We start from the raw sequence: 19,406 nt of genomic DNA, 5'->3' as shown, positions 1-19,406 counted from the left end.
ATATTATTCCCAATCCGTTAGATAAAACAACATATGTACAGTACACAGCAAATGATTTGGTTACAGAAGCGACTGCTAAATCAAGGTTCAGGCCAGCTGCCCTTCTCCTTAAAGTGCCCTGGCTGAACCTGCGTCAACTTCATTTCAGCCAGGACATTCGTTTTAATAAGTTGAATGAAAACGGTAATACATTAGGTTTGGCGTAATTGGATGGCTCCACTCTGGAGCCCATAAACTTTTCAAACCCCAACAACAGAACCATCCAACACCAATTCAACGATGTGACCTATGTGTATCGGGAAAAAATAACATCCCGGTGTGAATAAACGTTTGCATCCTGGAACAGACAGAGGTCAATCTTGCATTATGCGGTACCTGCTTAACTGAGTGACCGGTGGGAATGAATGACTTGCACCCTGGATCAGATGGGGGCCATTCTAGCGTTATGTGAACTCAACTATTCACTATTTCCCATGTATCACAGCGACCACTCCGCTGTCCTTCTCATAAGTATTATAGGGCAGGGTCTTCTAAATGCTTTACAGCCTTTAGAGATGGTATTTGCTTTTTGACTCTAAGCTCGTCAGTACCCATACAATGTTTGTGAAGCACTACTAACTAAGTTATCTGGTACATACATCTGGAATATTCTACCTTGTGAACTATGTGTTTACAGTGAATCCATCACCACTTTCCTGCACATGTTTCAGGATTGACCAGGGGATGTCAGGAAACCGCCTCAAGGTTCTGAGCAGTATGTGACCCACCATGGATGATTATTGAGATCTGCTTGGTCATTCTACTTTTACTATACAATCAGTACCCAGCCACCACCTGCTATGAGTAACTGTTTCATCATATACTGTTTCTTAATTTCAACAGCTGTACCGCTGTTCATTGCCATCACATCTCTTCATCATACATTACTCAACATAGCCTTTTGGGCTTCATAATTCTTATAATTTAATGTAATGTAGTGATCAGCCCCTTAGAGTATACCATTATAAACTTGCTCAGGTGCAACCAATCAACTTCCAGATCAAACACCAGGCTAATTGCCCCCCACCTGACATCAGCTGTAGTTGTTTTGATTACTTCAGAATAAAACCAGCTGTTTCTTGAGGAATCCACTACTATAAGTGCATGGTTCTGCAAATAATTCACCATGGTTGGAAAAGTACTTTCAAAAGGCCTCCGGGATAAAGTTGTAGGACAGCACAAGTTAGGTGAAGGCTACAAAAATATTTCGAAGGCTTTAGCTATCCCTCTGAGTACTGTTCAGAGCATCATTAAGAAGTGGAAGGCGTATGGCACCACCAACACCTTGCCTAGATCAGGCCATCCGTCCAAACTGGATGACCGAGCCAGGAGGACATTGATTAGAGAAGCTACCAAGAGGCCAAAGGCAACTTTGAAGGACTTACAAGTCTTTATGGCTGGGACTGGTCTGTCTGTGCATGTGACAAAAATCTCACAAGCTTTACACAAAGCTGGCCTGTATGGCAGGGTAGCAAGAAAGAAGCCTTTTCTGAAAAAGTGCCACAGTCAGTCTCGTTTGTGCTATGCAAAAACACACCTGGAAGATTCTGTTGCCATGTGGAAAAAGGTTTTATGGTCAGACGAGACTAAGATTGAACTTTTTGGACTGAACTCCAGGCGCTATGTTTGGCGAAAACCAAACACAGCACACCACCCAAAACACACCATACCTACTGTGAAGCATGGTGGTGGCAACATTATGTTGTCTTCAGCGGGGACTGGGCAATTGGTCAGGATTGAAGGGAAAATGGATGCTGCCAAGTACACCCAAATTCTTGAGGACAACCTGCGTCCCTCTGCTAGACAGCTGAAGATCAGCAGGTCATTCACCTTCCAACATGACAACGATCCTAAACATACCGCCAAAAGAACAACGCAGTGGCTTAAGGATAGAAAGGTGAATGTCCTTGAGTGGCCAAGTCAGAGCCCTGACTTAAATCCGATAGAAAATCTGTGGATGGACTTGAAGAGAGCAGTCCATTGCCGCTCACCACAGAATTTGACTGGACTCAAACTATTCTGCAAGGAAGAATGGGCAAATATTCTCCAATCTAGGTGTGCAAAGCTAGTAGAGACATATCCAAACAGATTGACGGCTGTAATTGCAGCAAAAGGTGGCTCTACAAAGTATTAAATCAGGGGACTGATGACTTTTCTAACCCTGTTATTCTTGTTTTTCATTTTTTATAAATTTTCAGAACTTTCGCCTTTTTTTTCATTAGATTGATGTTGTATGGCTAAATTTGTACATAAAGCTGGAAAAAAGTTTTTTTTTAATGGGTTTTGATTTCAGGCTGTACGACAAATATAGTAACTATTTCAAAGGGGTATGATGATGATGACTTTCTATAGGCACTGTATGTATATATATATGCTCCATACCACTGCTCTCCTGTACATATCTGTCTATACTGTTCATAATCTGTCTATACTGTTCATAATGCACATATCCTTATATTTTTCTTTAATACTACTGTTAATACACTGCACATATCTGTACATACTGTACATACCTGTTTATACTGTTCATACGGCATTCCATATTTATTTTGCTATTTACTCTAATGTTACTGTTAATACATATATACTGCTAGACTGCATTGCCTATACAGCTCATATGCTGCTTACACTGTTCATACTGCATCCTATTTATTCTGCTTATAATGCTACTGCTAATTCATATACTGCTTACACTGCACTACTTATACTATACTGCACTACTATACTGCTCATATACTGCACTACCTGTATATACTGTTCACACTGCACTTTTCTGCTTTTTTGCACTTCTGGTTAGACGCTAACTGCATTTCGTTGTCTCTGTACTTGTACTCTGCACAATGACAATAAAGTTGAATCTAATCTAATCTAATCTAATATATATACAGTGGGGGAAATAATTATTTGATCCCCTGCTGATTTTGTTAGTTTGCCCGATTACAAAGAAATGAGCGGTCTATAATTTTTATGGTACTTTTATTTTAAGAAATAGAGACAGAATATCATCAAAGAAGTCCAGAAAAAACATATTATATAAAGTTATAAATTCATTTGCATTTGATCGAAGGAAATAAGTATTTGATCCCCTACAAACCAGCAAGAATTCTGGCTCATACAGACCGGTTATATGCCCATGAGGCACACAGATTACTCCTGTCACTTTAAGAAAGTACTCCTAATCTCTGCTTGTTATGGGTATAAAAGACACCTGTCAATAGAATCAATCTCTTCCATTCCAACCTCTCCACCACCATGGGCAAGACCAAAGAACATTCAAAGGACATCAGGGTAAGAGTTGTAGACCTGCACAAGGCTGGAATGGGCTACAAGACCATCAGCAAGAAGCTTGGTGACAAGGAGACAACTGTTGGTGCAATTATTAGAAAATGGAAGAAATACAAAATAACCATCAATCGCCCTCGGCCTGGAGCTCCATGCAAAATCTCGCCTTGTGGGGTAAGGATGATCATGAGAAGGGTGAGGGATCAGCCCAGAACTACACGCTTGGTAATGATCTCAAGGCAGCTGGGACCACAGTCACCAAGAAAACCATTGGTAACACACTACACCGTAACGGATTGAAATCCCTTGAAACGCTGCTCAAGAAGGCACATGTACAGGCCCATCTGAAGTTTGCCAATGAACACTTAAATGATTCGGAGAAGGCTTGGGAGAAGGTGATGTGGTCAGATGAGACCAAAATTGAACTCTTTGGCATAAATTCGACTCTTTGTGTTTGGAGGGAGAGAAATGCTGAATGCCACAATCCCAAAAACACCATCCCCACCGTCAAACACGGAGGTTGAAACATTATGCTTTGGGGTTGTTTCTCTGCTAAGGGTACAGGACGACTTCACTGCATTGAGGGACCAATGGACGGGGCCATGTACCGTAAGATCTTGGACGAGAACCTCCTTCCCTCAGCCAGAGCATTGAGGATGGGTCGTGGATGGGTCTTCCAGCATGACAATGACCCAAAACATACGGCCAAGGCAACAAAGGAGTGGCTCAAGAAGAAGCACACTAAGGTCATGGAGTGGCCTAGCTAGTCTCCAGACCTTAATCCTATAGAAAATGTGTGGAGGGAGCTGAAGCTTCGAGTTGCCAAGCAAAAGCCTTGAAACCTTCAGGATTTGGAGAGGATCTGTAAAGAGGAGTGGACCAAAATCCCTCCTGAGATGTGTGCAAACCTGGTGACCAACTACAAGAAACGTCTGACTTCTGTGCTTGCCAACAAGGGTTTCTCCACCAAGTACTAAGTCATGTTTTGCTTGGGGATCAAATACTTATTTCGTTCGATCAAATGCAAATTAATTTATAACTTTATATAATATGTTTTTCTGGACTTTTTTTGTTGATATTCTGTGTCTATTTGTTAAAATAAAAGTACCATAAAAATTAGCTTTGCACACTCTTGGCAAGTCTGTATATATATATACAAACTTGCCAAGAGTGTGCAAAGCTGTCATATAGTAACTATTTCAAAGGGGTATGATGACTTTCTACAAAGCTGTCATCAAAGCAAAAGGTGGCTACTTTGAAGAATCTAAAATATAAAACATATTCTGGTTTGTTTAACACTTTTTTGTTTACTACATAATTCCAGATGTGTTCCTTCATAGTTTTGATGTCTTCAATATTAATCTACAATGTAGAAAATAATAAAAAAATAAAGAAAAACCATTGAATGAGAAGGTGTGTCCAAACTTTTAAATAAAATATATATAGTTAATATCATGCAAATACAACATTTTTACATCATTATGTTTAGTCAGGAATTGGTAAAAGGACCATCAGCCTCACTTAACCTAGTGTTAGCAGTTGTTTGCAATCAAAAGTTTGGTCCTACATAAGAAAAAGAAAAAGTCTGTTAATATGATATCTACAGTATGTTTCAATATCAGTGGACCTAGAATTTACGAACTTTGATTTAATTAATTGTGGAGAGGATTGTAGCCTTTGACTGCATCCCCCCCGTTGATTCTCTCCTTACGTGATGGGCGCCCTCTACTGCCACTGCCAGAAGAACTGCAGTTTTCCTGACATGAATGGGAAAGGCAGGCACGGCATTAGTGTTCTAACACTTTCACATTGTTCTAATTGTACCAGACGCAGCAAGAGGCTCCTTTAAATTCCTAATTTGTTCTCACTGTGAAAATAATGATTATCACAAGGATGATATTGATTGATGAAAGAGACATGTTTGATTTGTGTAGATGTATGTGTTTATGCTGACTAGTGTTTGTGATTGCTAGGGGGATGTAGGCTGGTGAGATGTAGGCAAGTGTGGTTTGTTGCTGACCTGAAAGCTCTTATATTTGTTTCTACTTAAACACCATCTCAACCTGCACAGCTGCCAGCCATCAGAAAAACCCAGAAAACATATCAGAAATGAGTGTTGAACTACGTCTATGACCTGCTCTATGGAGGGTTGTAGGCTAGGCCTACTGTATATTCCACAAAATGATGAGCTTACTTATTTTTACTGAGACAAATGAAAGGCTAAGTTGGTGTCACGTATCTGTATCTGTAACTGCACAATAAATTGATCCTCAAATCACTGATTGTGTATTTTGTTTGTTCTTTAGCCAATCCTAACAGAGGGATGATGTTTGTTCTTTAGCCAACGCTAACAGACGGGTGATGGTGGGATGATCACTCGTAAAACGAGGTTGCGTTCCAAATCTCATGTGGTTTTTGTTGTTGAAAAATTAAAATGCTCAACAGGAAACTCAATCAATTAGTTGAAATTATAATTGCCTCATCTCTGTAAATGATAGCCAATTTCCAATTCCTCCATAGCATTGCGATTCATTCCTACTGTAAGGCCGTGGGTTATCAAAAAGGTCCCATTATAAGAATCAGCGGACAATGCGACATCAGTACTGTGACTTCAGAGTTTAATAGTCTGACTACTACATAGCTTTAGAAAGTTGGGGAGAAGGAATCGAGACACTTCTATAAGCTACATCGTGCCAGAAAGAATCCACGTCTACCCACAATGCTATTGGTACCAGAACCAATTAGGCTACTCTAAATAATACAGTGTATTGAGTGTCATACTAAAACCCCCACACTAGTTTGATGCACTAGCATAATATACAGGCCTACCTACATTGACGCAAATGTGATTTATCTGCTGTGCCACCATAAAATCCATTGTCCCGTCGAAACCATACATCATGCCGCAACATGCCAATTAATTAGGTTTGGGAAAGTGCTTTATCTGACAGCCTGACAGTCTTGGGATTGATTTGACCAAGAAACATGATCCTCTCTAACTGGAATAGCCAAGCAATTTAATGAATGGGTGCATTCGTGTAACGGCAGGACTCGGAAACTCATAGAAATAACTCAAAACGCAAAGAAAATTACTTCAAAGCGTAAAGCCCAAACTAAATACATTAATGACAGAAATAGCATAGAGAAGAAAAGAAACGTGCACGCTGATTCTCACAGTCAACGTACGTATTTCAGGACCACCAGAGATTCCCATTGTGTTTTCCTACTCAACCTCGATATTTGAGGGCTGCAGCTGTGGTCACCTAAAGCTTTACCACAATAAATTGCAGTTTCAGTTTAAATACGGATTTATTATTCGAAAGTAATACAGGCATAACCCAAAAGATAATATTAATAATATTAATATGAGTATAAAGTATATGCCTACAGTAAAATCCCACCACGAGTGTTCGGTAGAGCGCGTCAATCCACTGATGATGAGCAGACTCGTCTCGAGCAGCGTATCTATCTGGAGAGTTTTGCGCGCGTCAGCAACAAGCCAATCCGTGGCACCAGGCCGTTTCGAGGGGGTCTGTCTTTAAAACACAGAGCTAAGCCCTGATGCCATCGCATTCTCGAACCACTGGAACCTCGTGTTGTTCCTCTCTCGTTGGTGACAGCACGTCATGGCGATGCGTCATTAGGGGACCACATTTACGCACCGGCACCTTGAAGGGGGACACCGACCGACTGTGGAGAGCTTCTGTCCCCTGGTAGCGAGATGGAGAACTCAAGTGTGGTGGACACTGCTGCTCTCACTGCTGGCCTAACACTATTCCTCAACTTTACGATGAATGACACTACGACGCGACTTTTAGACAGCTTTTCGGAAGAACTCACCATGGCAGGATTACGCGTAACTGATGAGCCTGCATCTCTGAAGGGCAGCACTCTCAGGACTGCCGCTGCTGGGCTTAGGGCTGCGCCGTCGCCATCGGAGCCCGCTCACCTGCTGGTTGCCTTTTGGGATTCCCCGCTAAGTCACGGAATCAATGTATTCGTGGGGATTGTCCTTTGCTTCACTATGCTGGGGCTCGGGTGCACGGTGGACGTGAGCCAGCTTGGGGAGCACATCCGTAGACCCATCGGGGTGCTGCTGGCGCTCGTCTGTCAGTTTGTTATAATGCCGCTGGTAGCCTTCCTGCTTGCCTTGGCTTTCTCTCTCGACGATGTGGCGGCGATGGCCGTTCTTCTTTGTGGCTGTTGTCCAGGAGGAAACCTGTCAAACATCCTGTCCCTGTTGGTGCACGGGGAGATGAATCTTAGGTAACAAAATAATTCTCAAATGAAAACAAAAAACAAAACAACAACTATAAATATTCGCAACAGCAAAACGTTGAAACGGAATCCTCGCCAAAAGTAACCAAACAGCCTAAACAACCTAAAATTATATTAATGAATTAGAATTCGGCAACTCCATGTAATTCTCGAGGCATAGTAATCGAAGTTTACGCATATTGCTTGGACTTTACGCACATAAGTTACATTTTACGCATACGAATTATTGGTAGAATTTTACGCACGATTGCATTTCCAGCATGGCATTATAACGACGTTAGTCGTTGTAAGTCCTGATCGCTTTATCAACAGTTTGTTCACATTTTGGAATCTATTTCTGTTACAAATGGCCTCTTTTAAAAGATAAAACTTGTCCTGTGTTTGTTTTTATTAATTCGTAGCCAAAACTGTTTTTATGGATTCAGACTGTATTCCTATATCCAAACGGTCAGACTGTGAGTTTATCGGGACTTTAAAGTGAATGTGTTTCACCCGTTTCCTTTCTCTCTAGCATCATTATGACCATCTCCTCCACGGTCCTGGCGCTGGTGCTCATGCCGCTTTGTCTGTGGATATACAGCCGCGCCTGGATCAACACCCCCGTGGTCAACCTGATGCCGTTCGGCGCGATCATCCTAACCCTCTGCAGCACGCTTATCCCTATTGGCCTGGGGGTTGTGCTGCGCTACCGCTACAACAGGGCCGCGGATATCGTTTTAAAGGTAGGCTACTAACTACAGAGAGGGAAGGGAAGTCTCCGAACACAGGGTGTGGTGACTGACTAAGGGAGGGTTACAGACTGACTGGTTGGCAGTTTCAGTGAGAGACTGCTGAAGGCACATAGAGCTGTTCATATGTTTACAACATTTGTTATATGTCTTTGTCTTTGAATAACCAAACAGCAACCATAGCACAAGAATACTACATGACTTATTATTAGCCTCCATATCATGAATGGAATGTAATAGGCCTAGAACTGATTAAAATAAAGACACCCACTGTTTATAAACCAAAATCCACTGGTTTCTTATTATAATAAACCATTTTCTGAGTCAGCGTCACATGCAAATGGTTTGTACCAAAGGGACTTTTCTGACCAGCATCCCATTGACAGCCTGACTAGGTCAAAACCTGAAACAGAATGAAACATGGTAAATAGTGAACAGTCAGTTGCAGATCTCTGATTGTTTGTCATTACTTGTGTGACATTGTGCGCACTGCGTAATATTTCTGTGTCTAGCGCTTAAGTGGAGACGATGATGACCCGCGAGGCACAGTGACATCACAGGTGCATTGTCAGTAAGAGCTCCTCCCCTTCCAGATGAAACTAATCTATGAGCATCATGAGAGGGAGGGGCCGGAGGTCTGTGACAGAATCATGAAATTGGATTAGAGATACACAGATTGGAAGGCATGCATTAAGGATTAAATCAGACACAATTTTAGAAAAGAGGTGCTACAGTTCCCTGTGGGAGAACCTTTTCGGGTTCCATGTAGAACCATATCAACAGAGGGTTCTCCATGGAACCCAAAAAGGCTCTTCAAAAGTTCTCCCTCGGGGATAGCTGAAGAACCCTTTTGGAACCCTTTTTTTTGTGAGAGTGTGGATTAAAGTGGACCATGCACACTTTCAGAACCGACTGGACTGAGTCAGAGAATGACAACAGTCGCAACCGGTGTCTTCATAGAGTGTGATGCTGCAAGCCATAGTCTGTCTCAGCCATTGTGTTTCCACAGCACATCTAGAGAAAATAAGTGTACAAGTGGAATCAGAGTCATATTAGTAAAAGCACTTGCAACACAAGACTGTAGTGGAGCCGATGTTGTAGCGGAGCCTTTGACCTTGAGGATGTCCTCTTGGCCTAAGGGTAGATACTTGGGTCTTCCACGCGGGAGACCCAGGTTTGAACCCCACCTATCACATCAGCAATGTCAGCATGTACAGCGAATACAATCTGGTAGTATTGACAGGCCTATGCTCCGGTCTGAAGCCTGTCCTCCTCCTATGCTGTGTCTGTGTGTTCTAACAGGTGTCCCTGTGGTCTTTGCTCGTGACCCTGGTGATGTTGTTCATCATGACGGGCATCATGTTGGGCCCAGAGCTCCTGGCCACCATCCCTCCCTCCGTCTACGTGATCGCCGTGCTCATGCCGATGTGTGGCTACGCCGCCGGCTACGGCCTGGCCACCCTCTTCGCCCTGCCTCCGCAAAGCCGCAGAACCGTATCCTTGGAGACGGGTTGCCAGAACGTGCAGCTGTGCACCGCCATCCTGAAGCTGGCCTTCCCGCCACAACTGATGGGCGGCATGTACATGTTCCCTCTGCTCTACGCTCTGTTCCAGGCAGCAGAGGCAGGCATCTTCATCCTGGCCTATCACATGTACAGGAAGGAGGTTCTACACAAACAGGACCCCCTGGGGGACAATGACGACTCGGACATAGGGTATAAAAGGTTTCAGGACGAGGATAATGGCTTTGACGCTTCTTACGGTTCGGTGACAGTGAGCGACCCAAACACCATCATGCTGGAACCGTGTCCACCAGACTCCACTCCTGTGTAGGAGTGTGCAGGAGGCCAAGAGGACAATGTCTGCGTTGTTGTGTCCATAATTACATTTTTACCTGCTGAATTATGGAATTATCAAAGGTCAGTGTCATGTGTAAGCGACCTCGAAGGAGGCAGATTGCAGAATAACACTATGGGTGTAGAATGTGCCATGAGATATTAATAAAAAATAAATTAAAAAAAAGAGGCGCTTCAAAGGATGGGAGGCTACAAAATGAAGATATCATACATGATCATGAAAAAAACTAAACATGAACAGGTTCATAAAAAACACAAGGCCTAAAAGAGTCCACATATCCATGGGAAAGATCATCGCTCAGCCAAGAGTTTTTCCATCAACGTTAATGTGTATGCATTAAAAATGACTATGAAAGTTGTATTCATCAAATTAAATCGCTATCAAGGCACCAACAACTCCTAACTACATTTATTTTCACGTATTTTCATTTCAATTTGCTACATAATCATTTGATGTAGATACAGTTACATTGTCCTAGAATTTACTTGCATTACCAGCAAGAAAAAAAGTAGAGTATCTGCACATATTAGGTCAATTGGTCTTTGGTGCGTTGTGGTTCTTGTGATTTCAATTCAGGAAGACCCCAAACCATTCTGTGCAATCAATCAACTATGAATTTGCTTAACTGTGCTCCTTATATCACATACACTCACCTAACTCTTTATTAGGAACACTATACTAATACTGGGTAGGGCCTCCCTTTGCTCTCAAAACAGCCTCAATTCTTTGTGGCATCGATTCCACAACATTCCTTTGAGACTCTGATTAGATTAGATTAGATTCAACTTTATTGTCATTGTGCAGAGTACAAGTACAGAGACAATGATCCATGATGACAAAGGTGTTTTATTGGATTCAGGTCCGGTGACTGGGAAGGCCACTGAAGAACACTGAACTCATTGTCATGTTTGCTTTGTGACATGGTGCATTATCATGCTGGAAGTAGCCATTAGAAGATGGGTAAATTGTGGTCATGAAGGGATGCATATGGTCAGCAACAATACTCAAAGACGCTGTGGCATTCAAGCGATGATTGATCGATTGGTATTAACGTGCCCAAAGTGTGCCAAGAAAACATTCCCCACACCATTACACGACCTCCACCAAGAGAAGGTGTACAGGTGTTCCTAATAAAGTGTTTTGCGAGTGTATATGACAATTAGAAACAGTCTACATCAAAATGTACAATTGTGTATAATCTGTATATGTTTATCATATGTATAAAAATATATATGTATAGGCTAAATAAAACAATCTACTGACAGAACTTGCCTTTTGTTATCTTGGGACATTTCATGTTTTTTGCGTCTCTTCTGAAATGATTTGGTCCAGATTGAGTGGACTGTCACACGTGACTACAATCAATGAATCATGTGTCGCCAATCTATTTAAATTGGTGCCTAAAATAACCGCAGTTGGCTGACCAGAAATGGCTGCGTATGGTGACGAGTCGATTGATAGCTATTTCTATTCATCGTATAACCCTTATTCTGGCAGGTATCCCAAAGCTAAAGGTGCTGGGTGGAGACAGAAGAATTATTTTGCTAATTATGGAGATACAGAGGGCTACTTTGATAACCACCAACGTGCGCAACTGAAATCCATCTTATCTCAAATCAACCCCAAACTTACACCGAGGCTACGGAAAGCAAACACCAAAGATGTCGCAGTGCAGGTCAACCCGAAGACCGACGTCTCGGTGCAGTGCTCCCTGGGCCCTCGGACCCTGATGACCAGAAAGCGGGACGCTTTGCGCAAAAGGAGACAAGAGGAGGTCCAGATACCTGGCAGCCCGGTTCGCTACCCTCGCACACTGGCCGTGTACTCTCCCATCGCGTCCAGGAGACTTACCTCCTTTCTCGACGACACCAAAGGGAAGTCGTGCAGTGCGCAGACTGGTGACTCATCTGAAGGTGTCGATAAAGGTGAGGGACAAATGGATGACGGCGAGGAGGATACCGCGGAGAATAAAACTGATGCAACAAGGGACGAAAAGCCTGGCACACGAAAAAAATCTATTAACAAGAAGAATGACCAGTCGAATATGACCGAAGATGTAAAGACCGTCCAGGATGGACTGAAGGCGAAGAACCAGGCCCGGGTGAGATTCCAGGTGAGCCTCATGGTGACATAATCCACTTCTCCTGTTTTAGACTGAGTCTTACAGGAAGCATCCTCGTTGTTTTAAGTTTCGATAGCTATAAATGATTCACTTACTAATGGGTACGACCATATACAACCCCAGTTTCTGGAGCAGAAGTACGGGTACTATCACTGCAGAGAGTGCAACTTACGATGGGAGAGTGCGTATGTTTGGTGCGTCCAGGGAACGAACAAGGTATGTATGCACGCAACATTAACTTGAACTGAGTGCTTATGGATGTAGGCTACCGCCTTATTTGAAAGCTGCCTCTTGTTATAGGTATACTTCAAGCAGTTTTGTAGAACATGCCAGAAATCTTTCAACCCTTACCGTGTTGAGAACATCACCTGTCAGGTAGGCCCAAGCTTCTTTTTGTGTAGTTGCGAATAAACAGCAACTTGTCTGTGCTATACAGTCTGTTGGCACTGACCAAGTGCCATTAGAATTCTGTATCTTATTCAGTTTTGCTGCTCTTAACACATACTGTCCATTCTCTCTTACAGGCTTGCAACAAGGCGCGCTGCAGCTGCGCGGTAACGCCGCGCCACGTCGACCCCAAACGCCCCCACAGACAGGATCTGTGCGGCAGATGCAAGGGCAAGCGCCTCTCCTGTGACAGCACCTTCAGTTTCAAGTACATCATCTAGAAGCGACACACGAACTTTACCCCAATGCATCCACATTTAAAAGTCCTACAGGTAGTGTCCTTAGGCCCAGAGATGGCCCGTCATGCGCACATGGGCCTAATGGGCTCTGGGAATGTAGGCTAATATTTTGAGATTTCATTCTTTTTTTGTTCTCATGCCTATTATTTGTGCTATGAATGTAAAAATAAAATGGCAATTCTCAGCAGTCTATATTCTCTGGTATTCCTCTTCACTCACTGTCCTCTGTAGCTCAGTTGGTAGAGCATGGTGCTAACAACGCTTAGGTTGTGGGTTTGATTCCTGCTGGGACCATATACTGAAATGTATGCACTCACTGCAATGTAAGTCGCTTTAGATAAGTGTCAGCTAAATGGCAGATATATATTCACTGGCCACTTTAATAGGTACACCTTGCTAGTACCAGGTTGGACCCCCTTTTGCCTTCAGAACTGCCTTAATTGTTTGACAGATTCAACAAGGTGCTGGAAACATTCCTCAGAGATTTTGGTCCATATTGACATGATGGCATCACGCAGTTGCTGCAGATTTGTCGGCTGCACATCCATGATGCGAATCTCCTGTTCCACCACATCCCAAAGGTGCTCTATTGGATTGAGATCTGGTGACTGTGGAGGCCATTGGAGTACAGTGAACTCATTGTCATGTTCAAGAAACCAGTTTGAGATGACGTGTGCTTTGTGACATGGTGCGTTATCCTGCTGGAAGTAGCCATCAGAAGATGGGTACACTGTGATCATAAAGGGATGGACATGGTCAGCAACAATACTCAGGTAGGCTGTGGTGTTTAAACAATGCTCAATTGGTACTAAGGGGCCCAAAGTGTGCCAAGAAAACATCCCCCACACCATTACACCACCAGCCTGAACCGTTGATACAGGCAGGATGGATCCATGCTTTCATGTTTACGGCAAATTCTGACCCTACCATCTGAATGTCGCAGCAGAAATCGAGACTCAGCAGACCAGGCAAAGTTTTTCCGATCTTCTATTGTCCAATTTTGGTGAGCCCGTGCGAATTGTAGCCTCAGTTTCCTGTTCTTTGCTGACAGGAGTGGCACCCAGTGTGGTCTTCTGCTGCTGTAGCCCATCTGCTTCAAGGGTTGACGTGTTGTGTGTTCAGAGATGGTCTTCTGCATACCTTGGTTGTAACAAGTCTTGCCATTCTCCTCTGACCTCTGGCATTTTCGCCCAGAGAACTGCCATTCACTGGATATTTTCTCTTTTTCAGACCATTCTCTGTAAACCCTAGAGATGGTTGTGTGAAAATCCCAGTAGATCAGCAGTTTCTGAAATATTCAGACCAGCCTGTCTGGCACCAACAACCATGCCACATTCAAAGTCACTTAAATCACTTCTCTTCCCCATTCTGATGCTCGGTTTGAACTTCAGCAGGTCGTCTTGACCATGTCTACATGCCTAAATGCATTGAGTTGCTGCCATGTGATTGGCTGATTAGATATTTGTGTTACAGAGCAGTTGAACAGGTGTACCTAATAAAGTGGCCGGTGAGTGGATATTAAATAGGTTGCCTACAGACTCATGCTTGGTGTCCAGTGTTTGCATAGCCTTTATGAATATCCTACATGTCAGCAGTGAAGTGGTAACTGTGATCATGGTAATGATCATTATGCATGTGGAGGGATTTCTGTGTCGTCACCTGAACATGATGAAACGGAAGCCTCCTGATGCGCCCTTAAAGGTCTCCACCCAATCAGAAGTGCACTGCTGTCATAACCATGCATGTGATGTTTGGGTCTCTTTACAGCAGCTAACTGAAGATGACTGTTGGGACGTCAGAGGCGTTGGCTCTTTATGCCTGACGTGACAGCCATTCAAGGGGTGTGTGTGTTTGAGACTTGGGCCCAAAGCTTGCTTGAATATCCAAGTGCTGTCAGCTTCTGTGGTGAAACTTTCTGTCCCAGGTCCAGGCTCATCATACATGTTAAATTGAATCAAATGATCTTCTGCTGTCAAATGTGTAGGATAAACATGTAGCACTCTGGTTCTGCACTGTTCATGGGATGTTCCACTGAAAATACATTTGAGTTCCCTGACTGAGACACTCAACTGCCACAGTCAGAATTGTCATGGCACACTGCCAATGAAATGTCTAAACACCTTAGGAACACTTAAAATGGCTGCATTGGAATTGTGAGGAGTCTTATTACACTTATTTATCCATTGTTGAATTTGATCTATGAAAGTGAACAATAAAATGACTTCAAAATATAATGCTATATCTAAATCACTGTATTCCAAAATATACTTTATAATATGGGTTGGATTGAGTCTTATTTAAAGGTGTTCTAGACATAGTTGCGCATGATGAATAGGGTCCTACTGTATGTCAACACTGACTCAACAAAATATAGCTCTAATGGATTTCAGTGAAGGAACTAATGCCAAAACTTGGAGAATGAACCATGGAAAGTAATGTTGGGTTGTATCTGCAGTGAGACCTTGTGGGACAGCTACAGGATTTGTTTATAATTTCACCCACTAGTTCTAGTGCATACTGGCCAGAAACAGGTCCCCGAAATACAGAAATATTCTCAAGAAATGACCTGTTGGGACAGACGGGGCACATGAGCAAAAGCATATTTTGCTAAGGTTCGTTGGCCCTAAAATGGCCCTATTGACAAGAAATCAATTAACATTACATCATGAACCAAGCAGACAACACTGAAGCCACAGTGAAATTAGTGACAAAAGTTCTGTAATGCATCTTTAATGGCAGGTGAAGTATCACTATGTGTAATGTTTAAGATCTCTGAAAACTGAATGTGAGAGTCGGAAGACAAACGTATATGATCAGGTTTTTATTTATCCAGAGAGGAGAAGGCAGGTATGGGAGATGACGAAAAAAACAAAAAAGAAAAAAAAAAATATTATGCACCTCTACATAAAAACTATATTTTCCAAGTAAATAATATATCCATTAAATAATTAAGAACAGCATTCAAATGTACCAGACAAGCAACAGACAGGTTTTCTCTCTGTGAGGAATGAGTACAGTGATCGTTTTACAATGTGCCATGACAAGTTTCCTGCGACGCTTTCAGACATCAGTTTGTGTCCTGCAAGTTTCGGCAGCAAGCAGTGCCTTTTTCAGAAGCAAAGCGGAGCCTAAAATGGCTGCAGTTTCCCTCGGAACGCAGGGGCCGCGGCACCACCGTCAGTGCAGCTGTGTGCCGCTGGGATCAGCTGAGCCAACATGGACGAACACAGGCCACAGTTTCCCCCCCCCTCATCAGAGAGGGACAGAGCCTAACATGAAGATCACAGTGAAGAGAAGGAATGCATATGACTGGGCTTGGGGGGGGGGGGCTGTGGCGATCCGACAAAGAAGCAACATCTACGCTTGCTAGCGCCTTTTCCTCACTCTCTATTGGAGCGGTTAGACAAGGCGATCGTTCCAAACGACCTCTGACCACCCCATGGGCCGCGACCCCCCCCCCCCCCAGTCAACAGGCCAGTCTTTGGGAAATGTTAAAGTTTGTGATAGGATTAGAATAAGTGGAGGCGCGGGGTCGTTAGTGACATATCTCTGTTTCTCGCTTTAGCTTCATACATCCTATTCGGATAGACAGTGCATTACACAAAAAGTACAAGGGAAAAATACTGGTTTTACACTATACATTTTTCTAAAATATATACAGAGTAAAATAAGTTATTGGATGTTTTCCATAATGAGTTGTAGCCAGTCTGCACTTGGGTGCAATTATATGCATGTATTTCGAGCGTATACCAGAATATCCAATATAATCCCACACGTCTAAAGTCTCTAAAGGCAGCTACGTATTTGGTTACAGAGTGAGAGAGTTTCATTAGAAGACATGTCTGAAGGCGATGCTCCTCTCCAACGCAGGTCAATAAACTTAATGCAAGGTCAATAAACAGATACATTTCTCTTTTTACAGTTTCCTCTGGGGGGAGAGGGGGGGGGTAACAGCTCCCCCTAGGGTTAACAATTACACTTTAAATATCCTAACATTTACAACCTAGGATGTTAATGGATCTCTAATAAAAAATACATTTCTCCCAAAAAATATTCTTGCAGTGCTTTTCTCTTTCAAGCATGCTTTTGAAAACTTTTTTTTTTTCTTCGTTTTTTTTTTTTTGTGTGTGTGTGTGTGTGTGTGTTTTTGTTTATGAATCCTGACAGGAAGCGCGCCTGTCCTCACACACACGTCAGAGTTTTCCCTCTCCGGGCCGGGTCGACATGCTGAGAGAGCAGCGGCCTTTGGCTGATACCAGGAGGACCGTTCGCTGATATGGGAGGCCAACCACAACAGGTCATTTCCGCCAAAAAGCTTCCAGTTTAGCATCATCATCCCCCTGCCTCCTCCCTCCCTCCTCCCCCTCTCTCTCTCTCTCGCCCTGGCCAGTCTCACCACCAGTCACATGAACCACCTGACTTATTGCAGCTGAATTTTGCAAGTTGGCTTATTCTGGGAAAACAGATATTAGCTTTTAAGTATCTTATATATATATTAATGAGTCACAGTTATTCCCACACATCCTTTAGCCCTTTATAGGTGCAGCCTCTCCTGTTTGTCCTCCCCTGAGACCCTCACTGTCTTCCCCAGCCTTCAGAAGCAGAGGTGAGGCATGAGTGGTGCAGGGGTGGGGGTGTGGGGGGAGGGGGGGGACTGCTTTAGTCCAGTCTAGTCCAGGCCTGGAGGAGGGGCCCTCTCACAGTCCAGTACTGACCACGGTGGTCTGGGTCTGGCAGGCCTGGGCTTGGCTCAGAGCCTCGCGGATCTGCAGGTTGAGCTCCATGAGGCGGCCGCTGGCCTGGGAGAGGTCCCTGCTGGGTCCCACCACGGCCAGGCAGCCCGTCTGGCCCAGCGTCTGGTGCCGGAAGTAGATGTGCAGGAGGGTCTGGACAGCATCGTCCGTCTCGTTACCGAAGATGTCGTTAGGCCACAGAGACCTGTGTGTGTGAGAGAGAGAGACATCAGAGCAAATACACAACAGATGTGGGACGAGAGACCAAATACAGTGCTTGACAGGGGACCAGACTGCGTGACCAATGGAGAAACAAAAAAACTAAACAAAACAAAAAGTTGTTGCAGTGTTTTTACCTGAAGGTTTTGACCTGGGTGAGGGCCGAGCCGAAGTCTCGGCTTCTCAGGGTCTCGATCAGGGATTGGATGGCCGTTTCCGTGCTGCTCTTGACGGCCTCGGACACGCACACATCCACCTGGACGTTGCTGCCAGACTCGGCCTGCTTCAGACAGCTCTCCAGGATAGCCAGCTCCTCTGACATGTTGGTTACCTTGGGAGAAAGACACACACGACACACACACACACAGGTTAGATGTCCACAAAGATAATCAAATAGAGATACACACACACACACAGATATAGCTCTTATCTACGGTTACTGTCTTGAGAGTGTTTGCGCATGTGCTACACCAGGAAGTCAGTCAAGTGATTCGGTTAGGATAGATCAGTGATTAACTGGCACAGCGGAGCCCATCTCTCCATGTGATGTCATTTAGCAGATCTAATCTGATTAAACTCCTACAAGAAGCCATCATAAAACAGCATGGCTAGACTTCACAAGATACGGATGGGCAGGGAGATAGTGGCAGGCAGGCAGGCACTATGTCTGAAAAGAGAGAGTGTGTGTGTGTGTGTGTGTGTGAGAGAGTTTATACACACAGATTGTATTCTTGTGCAATGTGTACATCTAGTCGTCCAACTTGGGCATATCTAATACGTGCATACGTTTTGTCTCATGACGTTAGCGGTTGGTGACAGACAGGTTAGGAGGGAGGGAGGGAGGGAGGGAGGGAGCCTGGCCCGATGAGGAATCAACCCTTCATTTAACACCCCGATCGACCAAACGACCGTGAAATGTGAAACAAGTTTGAGCTAAACTGACACCACACCATTGTTTGTACGGTTGTTGCTTTTGCCACGAAGGTAGAGTCAGCGGGAAGAAAAGAATAATGCATGACCGTGTGAATGAGTGTGTGTGTGTGTGAGAGTGTAATTTAGCGTGTGCGTTGTCACTGCTGGTTCCTCTGGCCGGGGTTAGATGGGAGAGAGAGGCAGGGCCGTCTCCGTGTCTCCCAGGCGTTCCTGACTCAACCTAAAGCCCAATTATACTGTAGAGCTCTCCGGAGGGAGGAGGAAGTACACCATCACACCCGTCTATCTGGCCTGACCTCACACAAGGAATGCCTGTGTGTCATGTCATTATTTAGATGTGTAAGTGTGTGTGGGGGGGGGGGGGGGTGACCTTTAAGACGCCAAGCGTGTTATCTCAGATGTGTGTGTGTGTGTGACGTAAGATATTTCTTTGTTCGCTGTTCTCTCAATCATTGATCGACACTGCTCCCGATTACCACAGTTCGTCTTTTATAGAAGAAACGTGTCCGTGAACTTCGGAGAAGTCTAA

At 43.9% G+C, this 19,406-nt stretch overlaps 3 protein-coding genes across 20 annotated transcripts in view; 2 read left to right on the top strand and 1 right to left on the bottom strand.

Annotated features, from left to right (window-relative positions):
- Window positions 1–7,042: 7,042 nt before the first annotated feature.
- On the top strand, window positions 7,043–10,160 carry slc10a4 (solute carrier family 10 member 4; the record flags this gene model as incomplete). The annotated part of the gene is made up of 3 exons (XM_083672505.1): window positions 7,043–7,587; window positions 8,111–8,321; window positions 9,630–10,160. 3 exons carry the CDS (start codon window positions 7,043–7,045, stop codon window positions 10,158–10,160), a joined length of 1,287 nt encoding a protein of 428 aa, XP_083528631.1.
- Window positions 10,161–11,613: 1,453 nt separating this feature from the next.
- Window positions 11,614–12,974, top strand: zar1 (zygote arrest 1; the record flags this gene model as incomplete). Its single annotated transcript, XM_083672298.1, has 4 exons — window positions 11,614–12,297; window positions 12,430–12,522; window positions 12,607–12,681; window positions 12,831–12,974. 4 exons carry the CDS (start codon window positions 11,614–11,616, stop codon window positions 12,972–12,974), a joined length of 996 nt encoding a protein of 331 aa, XP_083528424.1.
- Window positions 12,975–15,798: 2,824 nt separating this feature from the next.
- fryl (furry homolog, like) overlaps window positions 15,799–19,406 on the bottom strand; it is a 76,364-nt gene continuing 72,756 nt past the window's right edge. For all 18 annotated transcript variants that reach the window (XM_083670958.1, XM_083670959.1, XM_083670966.1 and 15 more), the window contains 2 exons: window positions 18,082–18,275; window positions 15,799–17,930 (listed from right to left, as the gene is read on the bottom strand). In XM_083670958.1, the coding sequence (XP_083527084.1) occupies window positions 17,690–17,930; window positions 18,082–18,275 (435 nt within the window). In that variant the 3' untranslated portion in view covers window positions 15,799–17,689. The remainder of the gene's footprint in view (window positions 17,931–18,081; window positions 18,276–19,406) is intronic.

This window comes from Argentina silus (assembly GCF_951799395.1).
Source record: "Argentina silus genome assembly, chromosome: 6".
Lineage (NCBI taxonomy): Eukaryota > Metazoa > Chordata > Actinopteri > Argentiniformes > Argentinidae > Argentina > Argentina silus.
Note: the sequence above shows the minus strand (reverse complement) of the source record. Positions and strands in the feature narration are given on the sequence as shown.